At 34.4% G+C, this 16,665-nt stretch overlaps 1 protein-coding gene across 25 annotated transcripts in view; it reads right to left on the bottom strand.

The window, feature by feature from the left end:
* Positions 1-16,665, bottom strand: part of KCNMA1 (potassium calcium-activated channel subfamily M alpha 1) — a 531,710-nt gene that overhangs the window by 181,596 nt on the left and 333,449 nt on the right. Inside the window, exon 1 of one of the 25 annotated variants that reach the window (XM_049810046.1) lies at positions 3,638-4,196. The exons of the other annotated variants lie outside the window; for them this stretch is intronic. Coding sequence (XP_049666003.1) covers positions 3,638-3,848 — 211 coding nt within the window. The 5' untranslated portion in view covers positions 3,849-4,196. Of the gene's footprint in view, positions 1-3,637; positions 4,197-16,665 lie in introns of those variants that run through there. 25 annotated transcript variants of the gene reach the window in all.

The following is a 16,665-nucleotide window of genomic DNA, read 5'->3' as shown; positions in this document are numbered from 1 at the left end:
ATGCATACCTTCCTGGTAGCTTATACCATGCAAAGACTTTGTGTGGTCTGTTGGCAACATCCACTAATACTAGCTGAACTGAAACAAGGGAGAAAGGAGAATTCCCATTCTTGAACAGTTGTTTCTAAAGCTTGACTGTGAAAGAGATAAGAGGTGCTGTCTTTGAACGAATCTGTTTGGCACTCTAAATCATTTAATAGCATTGACTACTTGACCATCTAGTAAATTATGTGCATTTTGAAAGACTGCAGGTAATTCAGAGATTTCAGCCTTATTCTTCAAATAGACTACAAAAAGCTGCTGCTGAGAATAAATTGTAAGCATAAAACTCAGATGAAATGAGTTTGCCCCTAAATGTATGATTATTTATATCACCTTGAACTTAACAAGGGGATGATGAATCAACTGAATAATTCCCAGAGGAAAAGTCAGCACTTCATTCTGGTACTGGTATTACTGACATGCGGAAGTGTGCTTGCAATCATACATGCATCCGTAAACTGATGACACAGCAATCCTCACAGCAATAACCTTCTTGCGATGACACTGTTGTAAAACTGAAAATGGCCTAAATTACTCAGTAGATAGCTTACTATGAATCCACATAAGATCAAAATTAAAACAAGTTAAATAGAAAAGATTTTGATGGATTTAACTCAAGGGTAACTATTGACACAAAGTGTCTGTAAAAAAATAGCCTGTCTCTGAAAACTAATCACATGTAAACAGTAACAAAATACCCCATGCTATGCTCTCCCCATTTTCAAATCAAATTTGACTCACAACTAAGATGTTATCTCTTTCAGATGCACCAACTCACCAAGAATAGAAATTTTTGATGTTTTTTATGTATCCAGAACAGTAAGCAAAAGTCTATAATAGGACCACTAACAAAAATTCCCATTTTCCCCAAGATGTCTCAGCTACATATATGAATGTGTACATCTCTCTTTCCTTAGAAATATTTGGGAATGTATTTTATACATGTGGGGAAGAATAATTTCTTTTAATATGAAGTAACTACAAAACTGTTTTACATTTAAATGATACAATCAATAGTTGAGATAGGGTAGGCTTCTTATGTATTACAGTAAAGTCTATTCTAATTTTCCACACTTCATAGGATCCTGCCTGCTAAAGTTAATTGCAAACTGCTGAATGGAATGCTCAGGAAGTACTTGCTGTTTTGGCTCAATCATGTCACTCACCTTCTTCTTGGCAAGAGGTTTTATATCAGAATTTTCTTAGGGGATCTGACTGGAATAAGATATAACGTTCTACACTACAATTTATAGAAAAAATAAGTATCAAAAGATTTAATTTACCTAGAAAATCTATCTAATCACAGGAAAAATATAAAGATAAAATGAAGTGCTTCTTCAGTTTGTCAGTCTTCTGCTTCTAAATGGATGACCAAACTATGCTTCTGAGCTGGAGTTTATTTCAGCTGCAATGCTCAGGATAAAGCTAAGACATTCATAGATTTCTAGACCAGAAAAAATTTTTATGATTATCAAACCAGATTCCTTTAACAATACGAGACAAAGTATTTTAGTCAATAGTTTCTGCCTCTAGTAAAATAATTCGAGTCATAGGTATGATGATTCAAATGAACCTCTATGTATACCAAAGGTTTATTTTCTTACTGTGGAAATATTTCTTTAGCTACCTGTGTTGCCTGTACAGCTAACAGACCATCTTTCAAAGTATACTCAAAATGAAAAATATGTGTGTAATATGTTCTGTTATTTTTACGAGGTAATTTCCTGGATAACTCGTGTGGTTTAATTTCATTTCAGATTCTGAGTGTTCAGCCTGGAACCTGTAAAACAAAAAACCAACAAAAAAGACCACAAGAACCACACCTGACTCCCAGAGAGCAAATGCCTACCCCTCCTGATATTCTTCTATACACTGAATTTAGATAGGAAAATTACACACATCTTTCAGGCGAATTTTGAAGGGTCACTAAGAGAGGTCAAATACCACCCAAAAACCTGAAATCAGTGCAAAATATTACAGAAATCAATGATATGTGCAATAGGAAACAATATACTATGTTAAAATACTGGGCTGGATCTCAAATACAACAGGAGTATTTTTATTCATTTCACTACATACTTGTTCAGTTCTGTGAGGTGAGGTGCAAATACTCTCCAGCTATCTCTTTCTGACTCTTTACTAATGACCCAGTAAAATGGATGCTTTAGACCAGAACAGTGATATAAACATGACCAATAAACTATGTGCCAGTAGCAATGCAATTACAGGAGAAAATTATTTTCTCTATAAAGTTTACAGCAAAACAAACAACATTATTTTAAGCCTTATTTGACTTTAAAGTCTTACAGGTGCTGAAATATGGTATTTTCCTGTCTGTCAGACAGTCTTGCAGTCTCTCTGCTGAACTGATGCTTTCCACTGGATTAATACACAGCAGCAATCAGGATTACCCATGGGTTACAAACCCCCCCAAAAAGGAAATTTATGATTTTAAATCTATAAAGGGGAAGAGAGGGAAATCACAACTAAACTTGTGTGTCTTTAACAAGATTCTAAAAAACAGAAACAGGAATTAGGATGTTTCTTCATTCAATATGAGAGGTCAATCTACCAGAACAGCATCAAGCATTACATTATTTCTCATCAATGAGACACATAATCCCTTTCTTATTGCCATATATTGCTTTTTTTTGCTTATTGACAATAGCATATACAAAATATTGGTATAAGGATTCAATACACAGAGATTCTATATACCATTTGTATTCCTGACAAACCATTCACCCATTCATCAGAATGGTATCTTCATCAAACCTATCAACGGCTACTTCTACCCTGAATTTCATTAAGATTGTATGGTTTACTGAAAACTGAACAAACCAGAATCTATATTTAGGAAATCAGAAGTTTTTCTGAGACACATATAATGGAGGGGTAATTTTTAGGATGCAAAATAATCCTATCCTGAATGCCTTCACACAGCACAGCAGAGCAACCTCAGATTCCATGCTCTGTATATAGGTTTGAAAATGTAAGTTCAAAGAACAAGACAAGAAGAAATATCATGGGAGGAAAAGAATCTGCTATTCCTTGGAAGCAACACAGCCAAAATATTTTGATGCATTTCCCTCCCTCTGTTATGCAAGTGTACAAGCAGGGAAAACAGCCCACGGCATGAGAAAAATCAGTACCCTGTGAACCAGAAGCGTAAAACACCATCAAGTTCAGAATCTACATAGGTTGTATAGTAATTGCTTTCAAAAAATGTTGTATCAATAAATCCCTCTGCTGCATGTCTTTAACTTACTTTTACACCTGTTAAAATAATGACAGCGGTTTTAAAAATAAGTTCTTAATAACTCCACCGTTGCAGAATTCTACATTCCATCCTTCGGTAAAGAGTGGATTACTTGATTCTAGGTGAACACCGAACCCCTTTGATGAGGGAGATATGAGCACATTAAAGCATGTGGGTTTGGGAAGGAATTTTTCCTCGAAAGAAACTGAAATACTGCAGTGTTATTTTTAAGTTGAAAAATTAAATATAATGTCTTTTTAGAAGAGAACAACACTAGCACCAGAGACAGAAACACAAACTACAGCTCTGAAGACAAAGTTTAGAGTTAGACCTTACCCCAGTATGAGCCGACCCTATAACAAGACACCAGAGAGTTTCGAAAAGTATGTTGTTCTTCCTTTTCAGGGATATTATGTCCAGCTTTGACACGATATCCATTTTGGAACAATTCTCCAAGAGATTTTTTACGTCGTCTAGTACTTTTATAAGTTTCTGTACGCGTGCCCCCAGAAGTGTTGTGGTAGACTAAAATCTTGCTGGAAATCATGACTATGTATCTTCAGCTTCAGGAGCACTGCACATAAGTATTGGGGTCCAGTCTTCAGTCACAGCATCCACTAATGGTGAAGTTAGTCATATATTTACCTTTCTTTTTTGACAATTCAGTATCAACACGGAGAGACAGCTCAGAGTTCTTCCTTTAACAGAACTCTTTGAAAGCAGATTTATTTAACTGGACACAGGATAATGCAAAGTTCACCTTTACATATTGTTACCAAAAGAGAATTCAGTATAATCTAGTCCATTTCTGTTAGCATGAAACAAGCAATTAATTCAAATACAAAACTCAGCCTCACAAAACAGACTAAGAGTATCACAGACTGGATGGACAAAACAAATCACAGAAGCAGGCAGGCAGTGCAGATGCTTCTCTGATCCATGATGTATTAGAGCTTAAAAGCCATCTTCTATCCGGATATTACCACATAAGCTTCTTTCAGATACACCAAAGAACCACACCCATTGATTCAAAATGTGATGCTGTTCACTTGGAATGAACAGGTGCTCTTATAAAGAATATAGTTCTTTTAGTTCATTTACATAAAGTGAATTGTTTAGTGTGTATTATTTTCTTTGGCAACTTCACATATCTGTCTTCCAGCTGAAGCTACTATGCAGAAAGCAGAGGTCACGTAATCAGTCAACTCTTACAGGATTTATCCCAGATGAAATAAAAAACCCCAGACAAACACAACCCTTCATCTAATCCCAGTTAATGACAACTATATTACTGAAGGGAAAAAAAAAAAAAAAGAAAAAAAAAGAAGGCAATTGAGCCATCAAGCAAAAGCACAAAGAATAGAGTGCATTAGTTCTCTCAAACAGACTCGCTCTGTGATTATTCATAAGACTGGATTTTTGTTCAGTCAGCTACCATCTCATTCAATTAGAAAAAGCTCTTTAAAATAAAATGTAAATGTGAGATACTTTTTCCATGATATACGATAGTCAACTTTCCTGCTTTGAGCATAACATACAAACTTCATCTTGAAAAAGCTATCTTCATTTCGAGGAATATGCTTATCATTCCTATTTTTTGTCCCCAGAGGAGCCACAAAGATGTATATGCCAAAAATAGATCAATGCCATCTGGAGTACAATGCAAAGCAGACACACAAATAGACTGCACCATGTGCTTATAGGAAATATACAGGATCTTAAAGCATTTTGGAAAAGTTATTAAAGGGTGACAATGCCAAATATAGAAATGGGGAGAACAGTACATACAAATTTCAAATTGCCAAGTAATATGCAGAGAGTGAACCAGAGGCAAACCACTTCTGTGACTCCTTTACGTTGTAACCTTTACATTATGTTCTTACAAACAACCTGGTCAAGTTCCCACTGGTAATAATAGTAAAGTTCCACTAAGTCTAGTGGGAGTAATTTTTGATTCTTTACATATGCATGCAGACATATATATAATATACCTGTGAGCACTTGAATCATTCCTCTCAAATTGGAAAGATTTGAAGAAGTTAGTACTTATCTGTGTTACTAACCACATCTTGTATGGCTCAAACTGAAAGAACGTCCTACTTACTTTTTACTATATGAGGCACACTATCTTTCTTTTTGTATTTCATCTTGAATAATATTATAATATTGGTATTATCCAATTTTAAACGTATCATTAATGTACTTTGTACTTAGTACAGCAAATGTTTGGGTGTAGAAACCATTTCACCTTGCAAGCCTGGAACATCTCTAAAGGAAAACAGTAGCCAAGTAATAAATAGCAAGAGCCAAGCTGTTTAGTTTACATAAACTATATTTTGGTTTTAGTAATTTGACAGTATTCCTTTAACTCTCTCAGCTCCTTGGCATAGCCAGATTTTTATCAGTTTTTCTCTCTTTCTCTGTCAGTGCTCTGCTAAATCTGTTGCATACATAAAAATCTGCAAATATGAATTAAATGACAAAAACTGGAAATAAATTTAAAATAAAACTGTACCACAAGTTAAACAAACATGAATCTAAATTTCAGCAGCAGCAAGATGATGACATATTGTGCTGACAATCACTATGCAGCATCACAGAACCACACAAAGATGTTTGTAGTACTTTCCTGTGCAGATGTTTCTGCTTTCCAATGGAATGTTTTTTAGCATTTTGTTCTACAACCTGATTACTCATGAGGGCTTCCTGTTTTCAGTGAGAGTACAGTTCTTTACCATCTACATTATCTATTACTTGGCAAAATTTTCATATTATATATAAAATCAGATTACAGAAAATTGTTCTCTATAGGTTATATTATTTTTTTCTTCAGTTGTCAAGAAAACTACCTTTTAGATATCCCGTTTTCTAGCTCAGATGAGCATCTGAGTGAAAGTCTGAAGTTCAATTAAGCAGATGAAGATGATGCCATTAGGAAAATAGCACTGTTCCCAGTGTTTCTGTACTTTTTCCTACCCCTGTGAGGGACAGAGCTGACAGTCTTCTGGTCTGAGGTAGACTTAAAACTCCTAAACTCTGTGTTATCAGAAACACTGGAGATCCGTGCAGTTTGCTCTGAAGTATTTACTCCAAACTAATTAACATCCATTCTGTTCTAAAAAGCTCTTGGATGACTTGTTAAAATCTATTGTACCTTCAATGAACCCAAACTACTTAAAGTATGTTACAACTGAAGTTTTCCATATTTTCAGCAGAAGCCTATCCCTGGAGCATATCACTCAATGACCCTCCCTGAACTTGCCATAAAAATGGACTGATACACTTGTGGAAGCATTGCTACAATTAAATGATAACTTGCTTTCAAGTTCCATCCAAATGTGAAACTATTAATCTCAAATATGCAGAAGAAGAAAGCAAGACTTCTCAGCAGCTGAGCTCCACTTTACCTTTGGCTATGCAGGAACTAGGTGCTTGCTGTATCATCTTCTAAGAGGGCAAGGGAAGAATAGATCTTTGGCACAGACAACTAATGTATTGGGTATAAGTGGGTATCAAATTATTGCTCTCTGAAGCACAGGTTAGACAGGGATGACTGATTTGCTGTGCTTTTGTAGGATACTATCTGCTTACAGTTGTGCCCAAAACCACAATCTAGAAAAAACTTAAAACACAAGGAAACCTGCCAAGGAGAAACCCACTGCAGAGAAAAATAACTTTTTTATATCCAGTGACCATTCTCTCCTTGAAAATTACTTTTTAATTTATTTTACAGTAAGACAATGCAGAATGTTCCACGTTATCTTTCCTCTCGGGTTGCTACTTCTGAAACTACAGTGTAAAAGCCATAGTTCTACAAGAAATGGCCCATAAAATTTTCATTGGTCCTATTTCAAAAAGGGTGAAAGTATTATTCATAGAAAAAAAAAAATAACCTGGTGTGTCTGAATACAAAAACTATACAGGTTGGCCAGCAACTACTTTTTGGTACAGCTTTGAAGTACTGTCTATGGGTTATCACAAAAACATAACAATCTAATGTTAGTTCTGCCAAGTACTTACTGCTCATTAATCTCACTAAATGATTTAGAAGGTCAATTTACAACCCAAACTTGAGTTCCTGAAGAAATACATGTAGTTGCATTATTTAGCTTTTTATCTCCCAGTCTCAAAGTCTTAAGATATGAAACCATTTTCAGAAAGCTTTGCAGAAGCAATAACAAAAACAGTCACTAGATATGTAAATACTAACTTTCTGCTTTATACCACTTCAGGCAATGTAAGACAAGCAGAGATATACCCAGTAACGAATGAATAGCAGATCTCTACATAAAATCAGAGTGTATTATCTTGTAAGCATCATATTTTTATAGAGGAAGTATTATCCCACCAAACTGATAGTGGTGCCATTTGTAACGAAAGGCTGAAAGCATGAAGGGAAGAATAAAGAATATTCATACTTATCTTATGGAAGAAAAGAGCTAGGAAGAAAAGGAATTTATTCATCTCATTTTTCTATATTTTTTTATCATACAGTTGTGTAATCCTTTCTAGATACTGAAGTCCACATTCAAAAAGGATGCAAAATATGTCTTTTTAATTCTTTGATTTTTGGAGAATAAATTAATTGGACACTTCACTAAAATCAAGATGACCCTTGAAATAAGAGGTTACACCTCAGCAAGCTAACCTTGCAGAGAGGTGGCACTGAAGGTTGGAAACTTGGGGTTTGTTTTTTAAAGTGCCCATTACAACTCAATGTAAAGTAGTTTCACTTTCTGAAGAATGAAGTTAGCATCTTGTATAATTTTCCCTGTCATTCATGAGGAACAAATTGCAGTCAAATCAGGAATATGCTATAATCACAGACTGTAACCATGGGGCAGGACAAATGATAAGAACAAAGACAAAGGAAGGACAAAGTCCAGATCTAAAGCCTGACTCATGCTGCAGGATGGTGGTTTAAAAAAAAGACTTGCAGTTCTGACTGTCTTTGCTGCTGTGAGTCACAAGGCACGGGCCATAACTTGAAAAGGAGTCAAATGTTTCAGTTCTAATCAACTGGTATGATATAAAGCATCCTAGCCATTGAACCTTCTTTAGCCTTTGAATTGCACAAAGAAAATATTTAAAGAATGGATATGAACAGATACATATATTAATTATGAAAAACCAGTTATGAAAATTATACACCACAAAATTCTATATGTGACTATGATCCAAGAGCAAAAAAAAAAAAAAAAAAAAAAAAATCCATTTTCTGACCAGAATGGTGCCAAACTTCATAAAATATTTATGCCTGCCCAAGAGAAGTGATGTCCCTTTACTCAGTGTAGAGAATGACTCTGTGCACATGGTGTAAATTTATATTGTAATAACAAACAGAGTATTTCATACCAGCTGTTGGATTAAGAATTTAGGCATAAAATTTCATAGAAATTGTTTTAACTGCTTTTTTAAAACATAGCTGTCATGTAGGTCCATACACCACTTATCAGTATCGTTTATTTCACCTCATGCCAGTACTAAAAAAATAGTCTTTACCTGATCAGTATTGTATCATGTTTAAATACAAAGTCTAAGAACTGCAAGTGTCAATTCAGCACTAAGGCTGAATCAAGAATAAATCCAGTAAAGGGAGTAGCATTTAAAATTCCTCTCTTCAAATTCATGTTAGACAGAAAATTTGTCTGTGATCTGCCTACTGAGAAGCAAATTCTCAGGGAGTTTCAAGCTCACACAAATGTTTGCATTAATAGGCCAATGTTACCAAATCACTAAGAACACATACGGAAAATTTCTGTGCACTATCAGAGTAGATTAGAACCACTGCCTAGAAAAGTAGGTGTCTAATGTTTTCCTAGAAGATGCTGTTCCTCCAAATCTATGTATCATGTTATTTTCCACTGAATGCAACACATTTCTTACATGATCTGCCCAGCATGCAAATGTATATAATTTTCTTTAGATTAATTTCCTAGGTAAGAGTGAGCATGAGAGAATCCAGATGAACCTGTCTTGGTTTGTTTTTATTTTTCAGATGTCTCTGCTTTTTTTCTGCTTTTTATGCTTTGCCCACAATAGAAAGGGAAGTGAAACAATGCAGAAGAATCCAAACTCAGTGTTAATATGGAATTTAATAGAAAATAAAAGCTGGGATCACACTATTTTATTTACAAATTATCCCATCTCATTTGAATTTATACTTGCAGTATTTTACATGTAGAGACTCAGATGTTCATTGACAGCCACACCATCATGATATATATTGCCTGCCAACTAACCACTATAAAAATAACTTTTTCTTAAGAGTTAGTATTCTCATAATGACATACCTAACCATTACTAAACACTTCATTAACTATGCTTTAATAAATACCTAAATTTTAAATAATTAAATTATATAAAAATTATATATCTACAATTAAAATTTTAATAACAATTAACTTGATTTATTTTATTACATACATCTTTAATCACTTAAGTACATAATTTAAAAGTAAGCTTCTAAATAACATCATATCTATTACCTACAGCAGTCTTTACGTAACAGAACATTAGTATGAACCCGTGTAGGATTTAGAATTTCAATAATAGATATGGAAGTTGGATGTTGAACAGGAAAGGGTCACAAAGGTTGAATTTTGAAAAAAAGAATAAATACAAAGGTTGTAAAAGGCATTCAAATCATATTAGAATTTTATATTTATCCCACTGTAATTATTTCTTCTTCTGTCCCAAGGCTGACAAGTCATTACATCCTTGAACTTCACTGACTCACTTGACTTACCTCAGAGAAAAGCATCCCAGATCAGAATTAAGTAAAAGTGAGCAAACTGATATAATGTGAAAATAGTATTCACTCTGACATCAGCACACAAGTATGTCGGTGCCATACTTGGCCACTAACATTACAGCTAGCTCTTAGCAATAAAACACCTTTCTGCTAGGCTACGAAGGTAGGCATCCACATCCCCTAAGTCTAGCATCAGCTGAAATTATTCTAAATCTTCAAGTACAGGACAGTTTGAACGACCAAGGGGCTTCAGTGTGGATGAATGAGACTGGCATTAACTGCTGAATGCACAGTGGTTGGAAAGGAACCAGTGTGTCTCTGTAGTGCAGCATGAGCACACCTGTACAAACACTCCTACGGTTCTGAAGGAAAATGTTCCACACAGTAAGGGGTTAATCAAAGAAAAACATAACCACCAATTAGGAAGACAATAAAGCTGATAGATAATTTATACTGAGCAGCAGAGTAACTAGGTGATAATGGAGAAATAACCACTGGAGAGTTTTTAGTACCTCAGAAATCTCATAATGCAGTAGACTAAACAATTTTGCTCTCAATCATCTTTGCTTATGAGCGACTACAACATGTTCCTTTTGATTATGCAGACTATTGTCTCCAGATATCCTGACCTGAATGCAAAACCTCTTGAAATTGAATTTGACACTTAAGATACTACATGGCCAATTCTATTCAGCTAAACACCCACAGTGACGCTACAATATTATTATATTTAATAAAAACAGCACTCCTTGTAGGATAATGCTGAACAAAATGCTGTGTACTAGACCTGCCCCTGTACAGCACACTTCGATCTGCCTTACTTAATAGAAGCTGATTTAAAAAGAAGGCAAAATAATTTCTCTGTGTAAATCACCCATAACTCAAACAAGAAAATGGCTTTAGAAAAAAAGTTTTACTTGTGTAGAAAACCACATTTTTCTAAGTTTAAACACTATTTTTAAATTAAAAGATGCATTATTGTTTTTGATCTTTATCTGCCATCTGCTATATTTTTACTAGCAATAAGCAAAAGAGCTGATAAAGTCAAACTGGCTGATTTTCCAATATTCAGCTTTTGATCTGAAGTAGCATCTAGGTAGAATTCATAAGAAAGCCTACTTCCAACAAATGCCTGTGCAGTTTTGAAGACAAGATAACCTTAGATAGTTGGAACATAAAATACCAAGAAAATTAAAATTCTTTGGCTTCATATCCCTTTATACGTATCATATCAGAGAAGTAAGATCAGTAGACAGATTTAGAGCAAAATGTTTTGTGACTAACATAAGCCTATATAAAATTTGCAAACACAATGTACTGATTTTTTTCAAAAAGAGTTAAAAACTAAATGCCCAAATGAAAAAAAGTGCACTCCAAAGTTTGGTAGCAGCTTATTTAACAGTGCTCCGTATTAAAAAGTTCCCTGAACAGAATAAACTGGGAAAACCAGCAGAAAGATCCAAAAACATATACTTACAAAGAACAAGCAAATACTGCCCTCTGAGCATCATTAGCTTTATTGGCAAAGACTTTCTGGCAATCCATGAGGTACACCACTGCAGTGCAAGTAGTTACAGAGGAGTCAGTAACTCCAGAGATACTTTTGTGATGCACAGAAACGTCCTTCCATTTATGTACTGGATTTTCTCTGCCATGTTTCTATTTTTATTTTATTATTTAGAATTTGAGATAGTATGATACTAAACACTGCTGAACGCGATAACAAAGTTAATGAATGCTAAGTGTCTGGGGGTCAGCAGTGAATCACGAATAAGCCTTGCATAATGTAAGCATAGACACTAAAAATACAGAAGTACTACAGAACCTTAGGCATTCAAAAAAATGATGTGAAACAAGTGGCAAAAAGTGGCAAACTATGAAAGATACTATTTTCTTAAGTCAATATTGTATGAAACTCTGCCAGATGGTATAAATATCCTGCACTCCAATACCTCAGAAAACACTTCAGCTGGAAGAACACTTATCTCTGTATCCCAAATTTTCCTTCTCTACGTGTCACCTGACTTTGTATGGCAAATTACTGCAATTGCAAAAATTGAATAGTGGATTAAGGAACAGATTGAGATGGAATATAACATTGTTGCAAACTATTATCCATCCAAGTGTTACTTCTGAAATGTCATATAAACAGGAAGGTCAGAATTTTGCTTATATCAGTATCTGAAGCACAGAAGCACAAGAAGTAATCTTACCTAATCCCAATGGATTTTTGGCCTATCAGGTGATGGTCAAGCAGTGCATCTAAATAAACGTATTAATGAAGTTTCCCTTTTCGAGTTTGGAATTATAAGAAGAATGAAAATCAAATCCTCTCTGACTTTTCTTAGTTTCATGTATATAAAGTTGAGCAAAGGAATTGCCAAAAGATTATTGAAAGGAAATGAATGATCTGGTTTATTTAAACCTCCATTATCAGTTGAATACCTAAGTTCATTCAGAACTCTCTGATATTCAGTAAGAACAGCCACTATAATGAACTTTCTAAAGTCTTGTACGGAATTCCTAACTTCTAATCTTTCTAGTGAAATTCCAACTATCTTTGCAGTTTATACCAATTCCAGTCTCAACAGGATTTGCTTATGACTAATTCAGTCTTGCAAAAAGGCCAGGAGGAACATGGCTAGTTTGGGGTTTTTTAATTACTTAAACTGCATAATGCATCTTCTCTTAATTCCACATAAACCAAGCCTCATGCACCACAGAGCAAACAAGACCACTGGTGCTGAATTAATGAGAGCTACACGGACATCTCAGTACATTTAGTCCAGGGTTTAAAAGATAAAAGAGATCATTAAAGCTGTGTTACAGAAGTTAGATGCTTAGAAATACAAAATGAGCTAAAGCTCAAAAACAGTTGCCAGAAATCATAAAACTTATGTTAAAATTACCAGAATATAAACTCTCATCTTCTTGGTATAAGGACTTCTGGTTTGGGGCTTATGCAGATATTATTTATATTAAAGTATAAAATACTGTTAACAACAAGCATTGAAAATTCAAAGTTGAGAAGATCACACCCTGCAACAACATTACTCAGATTCAAATGAATAAAAAAACCCAAAACAGTTACCAAGAAATGAGTGAAAAAAGGTATCGGGGAAAAACTACAGGATAATGTATAATGAATAGATTGAATACCTACAAGGTTCTGTACAAGTTAACATACTATCTTGGAGCCAAGACATGAAATTTTATTTTCAACTGGTCTTTCAGCTGACTTTTAAAGATAAGAAACAATTAGTTAAATAAAAATATTAACCTTATCTCTCATATTACCACTCAGGAAAGTGTACAGGTTACTTACATGCTATAGATAGCTCAGGAAAATTTGGAAAGCATCTACCTAATGTTAATACAATGATCTTTTTGGACACTACAAGTAGCATTTTTAAATGCCCCTCATACAAAGGAATACAAATGCCGGAAGACAGCATAAGTGAATTATGGGTTCCCTAAACAGTTTGAGGGAAAGAGCTTTCTTCTTTCAGAACATTATTCCGCATTCAATTAAAGACAAAACTGTACAGTCTGGGTAGCCTTCATTTGAGCAGAAGGGACTTAATCACGGAGTATGAAAGACCACTGAAACCATTAAAGAACGCAAGAGCAGTCATAAAGTAATTAAACTGAAAGAAAACATTAGAGTGTTTTTTCACATAATATCCGGATGTTGAGAACATGTTGTGATTAGACAGGAAAGAATATGGAGAGAAGAAAATTACATAATATCTTACAATAAAAATGCAAAGTGTTTGGCTGTTAAGAGGAATTGCAGTGATTTATTTTTTAGCATACATCCCATATACTTGATATTACCATCCTATTACTATCCTTGAGGGAGTATGACTGTATGAAATATGAGTGAAAAATTTTAAATCAGTTATTATAAAATACTTAGAATTTTAGCAGTCCATCTATTCCAAAATGACATTCTGTGTTTCTGAATCGCTAAATTTGGCAGACTATGATCATGAATGTTTATGGATTGATGTCCAGAAAAAACATGAAATAGAACATTAAGTGATGATGACAATAGACAACTTGGGTATATCAGATAATGTAAAGTCTAGCTGCTTATGTTCCTTTGTATAATACATGCGGGGAAAAAAAAAAATTGGTTTACACCATGGAAATGTCTATCTGAAAAACATATGCTGAAGAATACTAGTATACCTTTAGAAGTTCTAAATATTGTAACCACAAAAGAATACTAAGAGGGTTTCATTGAAGGGAGGGTTGTCTACATGACTTCATCTTGGCAACAAGGAAAAAGTGATTATGGAATTCAAATTTAGGTTGTTTAAATGAAAATACCTATTATATTTACTGTTCATGGAAAAAAAAGAGAAAAAAAAAACAACCACAAAAAAAACCCCAAACCAAACAACAGACGTCCAAAACAGTAATATATAATTTGTGTTTAAAAACATCAAATATCAAAAAGAAGAAAGTGTTTATGAACTATGTTAACCAACAACAGACATAATGCATTGCAAATAAATTACATTTTACTTATAGCATTTAGCGGCATGATAGACATTTCAGTAATAATGGAGAAAAGGCAGAAGTGTCCCAGATCTATTTTATTTCATAACTGAGAAAAAGCCAATCATGTAATGATGGCATACTTGCCTTTCTAGCGTGACTAAGAAGAATGCTAATAAAAACATCCATTAAGCCAGACATTTTTAAATCATCATGTCTGCATAACTTTTATCCAATAGTTTTAAAAACTCACTCTGTGGTCTACTTACTGTTGGTTTTCAGTGAGTCTGGCACATATAGTTTATAGAAGTTCCAGAAATATTTAAGAAAGTTAATGTTATTTCCATATGTTTAAAAGAAGTAACCATAGGCGTATTAATCACTTAGACAAAACAAAGAATTCTACTACGAAGTAATTAAGTGGTCAAGGTAAAGAATTATATTTAACTATATATTTTAGAAAAATTTCCTATCCCATTGTTTTTTCCATTAAATGTCATATTTGAGTGATCAAGCTATAAATACTGATGTAATTTAGTCAGCATTGCCATGGCACTCATTAAATGGACCAAGAACCATTGAAATGAATCTGGCATGTCTTCCCTGGGAGTCATCTTAAGGATGTGTTCTTGACCTTAAGTTATTTAATACTTCTATTAATATTCTGGAGGAAAAGTAAAATCCATGCTAATAAAGTTAACCGATGATACTAGAGGATGTAATGCTTAATATTGAAGAGAAGAAGCTAGTGACAAGCACGGCTTAGGATCATGTGTAAAGCAGCATGGCAATAAACTATATGCATTTGTTCATAGGTAACTATAAGCTTAAGACTGGATTTTTTTTTTCTACTAAAGATGAATTCTTGCTCTATCAAATTTTTCTTCTCAGAAGGAGACAGGAGGAGAAAAGATGCAAGAGGTCAAAGCAGTCCAGCCAGCCAGCCAGATAAACTAAGAATCACTTTTATTTAAGGCAATATAACTGGTATCAGGTGCAATAGTAACTTGCAATAGCTCCTCAACATTCAGAGAGTAAGACTACTTTGGGGCTAAGCCTGCCACTCATTCACACAAGAAAAATCAAGGTACCCCCCCCCTACCTATGGTACCTCCCAAGCAGAGTAGAATAGAAAACAGAATTAATTTAGGGTCAGTTTGCTACACAGTGTTAAGTACCACTCACAGACAGCGATAGACTGGGAAGAGAAGATGATTTAAATTATCCAGTTTACTTTGAATTCAGAGTTGTAGGGAAGCAAGCACTCAGTTTCTATGAACATCAGCTAGGTGACAGGAACTAATGACACTTGAGCCTAGTACTGTCATTGTGTTTCTCCTCTGCTCCAGTGCCTTTTGGCTAACTTGCTTGACTTCTCATCAGTGGAAGAGAGAGAAGGAGAAGCATATTTTCACAATTGCATGCAACAACATTCATAAGAATTCGTTGTGGATGTTATGACAAAGACATATTTGTCACAAGGTTACCTTTTGCTATTAATATTGTAAGAACTCAAAAGCCTGTTGTGAAATATCACTTTAACTGGTACCCTGTAAAAACGTACATGCTCTGTGAAAGCTGACCTGATTAAGCTATCTAGAAGAAAGTAAAATTCTTGTCTTCAATATAATACAAATGTGATACAGTCCATTCAATGACATATGATTGACAAATCACCAAGCTGACTGAGTATTCACAACCATTCTCATCAAATTCATTCTGATACCTGTTTGAAGGCATTTGAAGTGTACAAAGAAATGTTACTGCACAGAAAAGTAGTGCATATGCACTTATCCATAAAATACAATTCTCCTGGGAAATTTTACAGAATTTAGCTTCTATTATATAATTTATAATGTAGGTAAAATGACACAAAATGCAAGCTGTATAAAATACACTAGAATCATAAGAAATATTGTAGAATTTGGATGTGCATTCAAAGTGTTCGCCAGCAGATGGCAGAAATGCACAATACTTAGCCAACAAAATCATTGACAATGATTGCAAATTTAAGGTGCTAAGAACGGGATAGTTTTGAGACCTGTGGATGCATCGAAAGATGGTAAATAATTATAAAGTTTTGGAGCTCATAATTTCTCTCTCA

The sequence above is a fragment of the Accipiter gentilis genome, chromosome 9 (genome assembly GCF_929443795.1).
Source record: "Accipiter gentilis chromosome 9, bAccGen1.1, whole genome shotgun sequence".
NCBI classification, from domain to species: Eukaryota; Metazoa; Chordata; class Aves; order Accipitriformes; family Accipitridae; genus Astur; species Astur gentilis.
Note: the sequence above shows the minus strand (reverse complement) of the source record. Positions and strands in the feature narration are given on the sequence as shown.